General features: G+C 47.4%; 1 protein-coding gene across 1 annotated transcript in view; it reads left to right on the top strand.

Moving 5' to 3' along the window:
• The window catches only part of LOC142889173 (signal recognition particle subunit SRP54-like), a 4,938-nt gene extending 161 nt beyond the window's left edge, over positions 1-4,777 (top strand). The window contains exons 2-15 of the mRNA XM_076027825.1: positions 109-200; positions 335-419; positions 499-603; positions 718-784; positions 882-939; positions 1,020-1,170; positions 1,267-1,415; positions 1,511-1,611; positions 1,719-1,805; positions 1,876-1,949; positions 2,028-2,136; positions 2,235-2,405; positions 4,005-4,100; positions 4,260-4,777. Of these exons, the coding sequence (XP_075883940.1) occupies positions 109-200; positions 335-419; positions 499-603; positions 718-784; positions 882-939; positions 1,020-1,170; positions 1,267-1,415; positions 1,511-1,611; positions 1,719-1,805; positions 1,876-1,949; positions 2,028-2,136; positions 2,235-2,405; positions 4,005-4,100; positions 4,260-4,351 (1,437 nt within the window). The 3' untranslated portion in view covers positions 4,352-4,777. The remainder of the gene's footprint in view (positions 1-108; positions 201-334; positions 420-498; positions 604-717; positions 785-881; positions 940-1,019; positions 1,171-1,266; positions 1,416-1,510; positions 1,612-1,718; positions 1,806-1,875; positions 1,950-2,027; positions 2,137-2,234; positions 2,406-4,004; positions 4,101-4,259) is intronic.
• The last annotated feature ends 2,340 nt before the right edge of the window (positions 4,778-7,117 follow it).

Here is a 7,117-nt window from a genome sequence, read left to right as displayed (position 1 = left end):
CCTCTGACTTGGAATGGTAGTTAGGGCAGTTGGGTAGTTAGGGTAGTCACGTGACCCCAGGAGGCATCCTGCAAGCAGACCACTCACCTGTCTTGTTTACCCGTCCAGGTGTTGAACGCCATGCTGAAGGAGGTCTGTGCCGCTCTGCTGGAGGCCGACGTCAACATCAAACTGGTCAAACAGCTGAGAGAAAATGTCAAGTGAGTGTTTTTGAGTTCGAATCTGGGCTTCCCGTCTGAACGGACGTGGAGCAGTAGGAGCTCAAGTGTGTGTGTGTGTGTGTGTGTGTGTGTGTGTGTGTGTGTGTGTGTGTGTGTGTGTGGTGTCTATGCAGGTCAGCCATCGACCTGGAGGAGATGGCTTCAGGTCTGAACAAGCGGAGGATGATCCAGCACGCCGTCTTCAAGGAGCTGGTCAAGGTCAGATCGTTGGCTTTTTGGAGAGGAGTATCGCAGTGAGGTGCTGCTGGTGCTGATGGGTGTTGTTGTTGTGCTGCAGCTGGTGGACCCCGGTGTGAAGGCCTGGACTCCCACCAAGGGAAAGAACAACGTCATCATGTTTGTGGGTCTGCAAGGCAGCGGCAAAACCACAACCTGCTCCAAGGTGACGTCTCAGTCCTCCGGCTCCGCCTCCCTCTTTGTACACGTGCACTGTGTTGTAGTGCCCCCTGCTGTCTGTCTGTCTGACCCACTGACCTCCTCCTGGCCCTCCTTGCAGCTGGCTTATTTCTACCAGAGGAAAGGATGGAAGACCTGCCTGATCTGTGCCGACACCTTCAGAGCCGGTACGCGCCTCGTTCACATGACCTCTGACCCCTGTCACGTGCCCCCTGACCCCTGGCCACGTCCACCCCCTGTATCACCTTCTCTCTCTTCCCCTAGGTGCCTTCGACCAGCTGAAACAAAACGCCACCAAGGCCCGAATTCCCTTCTATGGCAGGTGAGTCGCCCTCCCTCCCCTCCGCTGGGCCGCGCCTCCTTCTGGGCAGCCGAGCGCTGACCCGCGTGCGCGATGTGCAGCTACACAGAGATGGACCCCGTGGTGATCGCGGCGGAAGGCGTGGAGAAGTTCAAGTTGGAGAACTTTGAGATCGTCATCGTGGACACCAGCGGCCGTCACAAGCAGGAGGACTCGCTGTTCGAGGAGATGCTGCAGGTCTCCAACGCTGTGGTGAGTGCCACAGTGGACCTCCGGCAAATCCGGCTCCACCCCCTCCCTGCTGAGATCGTTTCTCCTTCTCCTCCTTCCCTCCCGTTTGTCCCCCAGCAACCCGACAACATTGTGTACGTGATGGACGCCTCCATCGGGCAGGCCTGCGAGGCCCAGGCCAAGGCCTTCAAGGACAAGGTGGACGTGGCCTCGGTGATCGTCACCAAACTGGACGGACACGCCAAAGGAGGCGGGGCGCTGAGCGCGTAAGAAGCCAGCGGTTTCGCGTCCTGGGATCTTGGGTTTCTTCTTCTGTGGCGTGTGGCCGTCAGCAGAGCGGTTTCTTCCTCTCCCTCTGCAGCGTGGCCGCCACCAGGAGCCCCATCATCTTCATCGGGACCGGCGAGCACATCGACGACTTTGAGCCCTTCAAGACTCAGCCGTTCATCAGCAAGCTGCTGGGTGAGGTCACACAGGTCACAACACACACACGCAACAACTACAACAACGGGGGGTCAGAGGTCACGGCGGGCTGACTCTCCTCTCCCGCTGCTCTGCTCCTCCTTCAGGAATGGGAGACATCGAGGGCCTGATCGACCGCGTCAACGAACTCAAGCTGGACGACAACGAGGAGCTGATCGACAAACTGAAGCACGGTGAGAGAGGCGACCACGTTCCTCCACCCCAATCGTGACCGTTCGCTGACCTCTGACCTCTGACCCGCAGGCCAATTCACGCTCAGAGACATGTACGAGCAGTTCCAAAACATCATGAAGATGGGCCCCTTCGGACAGATCATGGTAACAACACCCCTCCACCCCCCCTCCTCCCCCACAAGCGTTGCCGACTGCTGAACCCTCCCCCCGTGATGCGTTCAGGGGATGATCCCAGGCTTCGGGACCGACTTCATGAGCAAAGGCAACGAGCAGGAGTCCATGGCCAGGCTGAAGAAGTTGATGACCATCATGGACAGCATGAACGACCAGGGTGAGAGTGACATCATCACGTCTCGCCGCCTCAGCAGCGGCTCATTCATTGGCTGCGTCCTGATCTCTGATTGGTTGTTTTGCGCTTTCCTTTCTCAGAGCTGGACAGCAAAGACGGAGCCAAGCTGTTCAGCAAGCAGCAAAACCGGATCCAGAGGGTGGCCCGGGGGTCGGCGGTCACCACCAGGGACGTCCAGGAGCTGCTCACCCAGTACACCAAGTTTGCCCAGATGGTCAAGAAGATGGGTGGCATCAAGGGGCTCTTCAAAGGTGTGTGTGTTTCTGTGTGTGTTTGGGGTGCGGGGTTTCACATTCTGTACTTGAGTACAGATACTGTACTGGATTTCTTTTTTTTATTATTATTATACAAATTAAACAGTAAATTGGTTGATAATTTATCAAATAGTGAAAAATTGTAACAAATAACAACTTGGGAACACAATTTCTGTTGAGTTAGGTCTGACAGCTGTTTTTAACTCATTCTTGGGTGGGGAATCCAAAACCGATCTCAGTTTTTCTCTATCACGTCAAGTTTTTGAACTATAGGCCCCCGTTTTCTTAAAAAATATGAAAAATGCGGTACTTAACAGATGATGTGCTTTGAAAAAAACTTTCAAAGACGGACATACAGTGAAATATGAAAGAAATGGGCATGACTGCCATGTTTATTTAACACTATTATGTTTTTGTTTGTGTGCAAGTAGTTAAGAGTGTCGGCTGAATGAGGCATTGGGTCTTATAGCTGACAGTAGATTAGGATGATTCTATTTTACTGTTATTTTTCTTCTCAAATCCCGATTTATTTATTTTTTTCGCTGAACAAAAGTAACAGTCTGTGCAATCAGCTTTTCGCTCTCGTCAAACCACGGGGGTACCAAAATGACAACTATTCACGTGTTCCTTTGGTCCACATCCGTAAACTCTCGACACATTGCTCGCGCAGTTAGGTTGTCTTGATCACCGAGTTTTGCTTAAAAATATTCAGGATATGCTTGACAACTGCACTGATGTTTTCCCTCTGACTTGGAAGGGTAGTTAGGGTAGTTTGGGTAGTTTGGGTAGTTAGGGTAGTTTAGAAGTAGGAGGAGCAGACATGATCTGGAACAAAGGAAATACTGTGCTATAGGGAAGCTGCACACACCTCTCACCACCACACTGTCTCAATTGTGACTGCGCAAACAAGTTGCCACCACGTAGCTGTGGATGAGTCCAATCGTAATCAGCTGGCAAGTCCTTACCACAGCTAATCAGTGGAATTTTTGCTTATCTTGGAGGTAAAACTGTGCATCAGCAAATCAGCGTGCCAATTTTAGTTTTAATCTGACTTAACAGAACCTTTTTTTTTTTCAAATTGTTCCCCAGTGTAATGTAGCACTTGTATTTAATCAAAACGACTCAGACTCAGAAGATGCTAGAGTTTGCTCAAAGAGGGAGTGGAGACAAGCGACCAGAGACAGGTTTGCATTTATATATATATATATATTTATATGAATAATGTGGTAAACAAGGTGAAATTATACACAGTGAACAAAAATAAGTTTGCAAAAGGAAAACAAAATGGCCATTTAAACAAATAACACAAAACCAAAAACCTCAACAAAACCATCGGCTACACCAACCCACCTGACCATATGACATCACATGCAGGCTGACCATTCTGACCAGTGAGACATAATATTATTGGATGTTGTTGACACTTTTGATAATATTAATAACCCCAATGTTATTTTTTTTTTACATGTTTATTTATCTCGTGTGTGTGTGTGTGTGTGTGTGTGTGTGTGTGTGTGTGTGTGTGTGTGTGTGTGTGTGTGTGTGTGTGTGTGTGTGTGTGTGTGTGTGTGTGTGTGTGTGTGTACTGCCCACCAGGGGGCGACATGTCAAAGAACGTCAACCCATCCCAAATGGCCAAACTGAACCAGCAGATGGCAAAGATGATGGACCCGAGGGTTCTCCACCACATGGGTGAGTCCCAGCAGCACATAATGAGAGCCACAATTAAAAAAAAAAAAAAAAAAAAAAAGAGGAGGAGCCGTGGTGAGCACGCTCAGTGGCTACAGGCTGGTTCGTCCGTCCACCATTGAGAATGCCTTTTGTTTTCTTTCTCTCGCTTGGTTTTTTAAGGTGGAATGGCCGGACTTCAATCGATGATGCGTCAGTTCCAGCAGGGAGCTGGCGGCAACATGAAAGGCACGATGGGATTCAACAACATGTGACCAATCAGTGAGCGGCCTTTAGAGCGTTATATTAACTCCAGTACCAGCCCCTCCCCCTCCAAGGCAGGACGGAACAGAGGGAGGGCGGGGCTTGGAGAGCAGGAAGTGGGGAAAGGTTGTTTTTCCTGTTCTCTGCTGTTTGTTCATAAAGATTTCTTGCTTTTCAAATTGAGAGGGTCAGAGAGAGTGTTTAAAGGAGCAGTCCGCCGTTCAGCAGCTGCTACGTCCCTTTTGCGTGACCACAGACAGTTTTTGGTGCTACTGTTTAAAGTAGGAGGAGGAGAAACCGCCACCACCATTTAATTCTGTCAATGGTATTTGTGTCAAATCTGTTTTGGACAAAGAAACTGTTGATTGGACGAGGAGAGATCATGTGAGCAGGATGAAGGCGATACCTGTAGTTAGTGATGATATTTCTGTCCAAAAGGGTCAGGGTAGGAGTAGGCCTGGGCGATAAATCGATTACGATGATAATCGCGATTAAAAACTCCACGATAGCGATGATAAACGCATGAGCTGTTATTTCGATAACCCAACCAATCCCAGCAGAGAAACAACGGCCCGCCTCATCTCGCTCACAACAACTCAGATGGGAGACACACACAGCCGTCCGCTAAATCTTGTTCTAGGAACATGTAGAAATGAGCAGCGAGGAGCAATCAGAAGTCGAGGGAAGTGAAGAAACTGTCCAAAATGTGCCTGAGAACTGTACCCCTGACACCGAGGGCGAGGAGGAATCTGAAAACGTCCAGCAGGATGAAATGGTGGCGAAGAAAGGCAATGCCAGTTCGGTGATTTGGAATTGGTTCGGCTACCTCAGGTCCGACAAAGTACAGGCTGACGCTAAGTGCAAATTACGTCGGAGAGCAGTCCCAAGCAAAAGGGGAAACACCACGAACCTCTTTCAACATCTCAAGAAGTACCACGATAAAGAATGGTATGAAAGCCAGAGTTTACGTTTTCATGCCAGCCTCCCCGCAGGTAATGCTAAAAACAACGCACTGCTGGGAGTGTGCTGCATGATACTCCCGCTAGCAGTAGCAGTAGCCTAGCTAGCGACAGTGCTAAGCAAACAGTTGCTCGTCAAACAACAATACAGTCAGCCTTTAACGCAGCTTCCCCGTACAAGAAAAAAAATCGACGTGGTACAGAAACATAACCAGAGCAGTGACGTGCTGTACTGTCTGTACCTGTTTTTATTTTATTTAATCAGTTCAGTACACTACCTCTAAAATGTGTGAGAGATGTTAAAAACAAGGCACATAATCCTCAACATTGAAGTTATTTTATTTCAGTACATCTAAGATGTAAAAAATAATACAAATGTCTTGGTTCTGTCGGGTTGTTGTTGAATGTTTTGTATTGTCATACATTCTAACAATAAATATATAAAAATAATCCTTCTGGTTTCTTTGGGGTCCAAAGAGAATACTAATCTTAAAACTATTATTGATTTAAAAAAAAAAAAATCATATCGTGATTATTATCGACATCGAGCAATATAAGAAAACGTATCGTGATAAAAAAAAAAATTGCCATATCGCCCAGGCCTAGTTCGTGGCCTCCAACATCCACTTTTTCCCTGCCATCAAGTTCCAGGACACAAGAGGAGGCAAGAGGATTTGGTGGAACTTCTGGGACTACGTGCAGGTCCACCGTGCTGGTTTCGACCCCTTCTCGATATCCCTCGTTGCCAGCGTGACCCTGCAGGTTGTGCGTGGAGGTTGAGAGGCGGTCCCTGTGTTACTCCAGGAACTTGGAGAAATACAAGGAGAACAGCATGCCGTGGATGGAGAAGGCCCTTGCTAGACTCCCACCTGGCATGAAGGACACCCCCAACATCCAGTTGAAGGTCCTCACTTGATGATGATGATGGTCCAACTCCCGTGTCTGTACGACCCTCCATTCCGGAGATTTAAGAAAAATAAAACTTGAAATGCCCATAACGCCAAACCAGAAGTGACGTCATCACGCGCGTCACGTCACAGGTGGGTACTACCCTCGTACACATGTATACCAAGTTTAAAGTGGCTGACATACTACATCACAGAGATATGGCTCTTTGTTGACGATCATAGAATCTATGATCATGGTTATTACCCTTACACCCTTTACATAACCCTGAAAAACTTTTTCTTTTTTTTTTTAAACCCTTACAAAAAAAATTGCAGACATTCTTTTAAATTTATTTAAAAATCGGATAATATAAATTCATTATAGTTAAAAAAAAAAAAAACTTAAACATACATGTACATAGTTCATTAAAAGGTTTTAAGAACGCTTTAAAAAAAAAAAAAAAAACGTTGTTAAAAGCGTCAGTTAAAGAAGTGATCAGAGTGGGTTAGGGTAGAAATAGAGCCCGAGTTCAGACCTCTACATCATTTCTCCTCCAGCTCTTGAGGACTTCGCGACATTTTTTTGGAGCTCTTTTTCGTGTGCCTTTAATTTTTTCATCTGAAGAACAATTCACAGTTCGAAAGGTTGCATATTTTTCTTCAGGCATACCTCATTTAGTAATTAAATAAAACCTATTTTTAGGTTTGTTTTTTTTTTTGTTAAATTATAATAAAAAAAAAAAAATTCAACTTTTGGAACACACGGAGCGGACGGTGGTCAATTATGGTCAACGCCGCCAACGAGCCGGCGTCCAACAGTTGGGGCCTGGGATACGGGAGGTCTACTGGGTGGAAGGAGAGTGCACGGGCATTCTCCTTCTTTCCCTAGACCTAACCACACCAGTCAAAGCTTGCCCACCCCTGCACTAGT

This window comes from Nelusetta ayraudi, unplaced genomic scaffold, assembly GCF_046127955.1.
Source record: "Nelusetta ayraudi isolate G7.1 ecotype Tasmania unplaced genomic scaffold, CSIRO-AGI_Nayr_v1 ptg000021l, whole genome shotgun sequence".
Classification (NCBI taxonomy): domain Eukaryota; kingdom Metazoa; phylum Chordata; class Actinopteri; order Tetraodontiformes; family Monacanthidae; genus Nelusetta; species Nelusetta ayraudi.
Note: the sequence above shows the minus strand (reverse complement) of the source record. Positions and strands in the feature narration are given on the sequence as shown.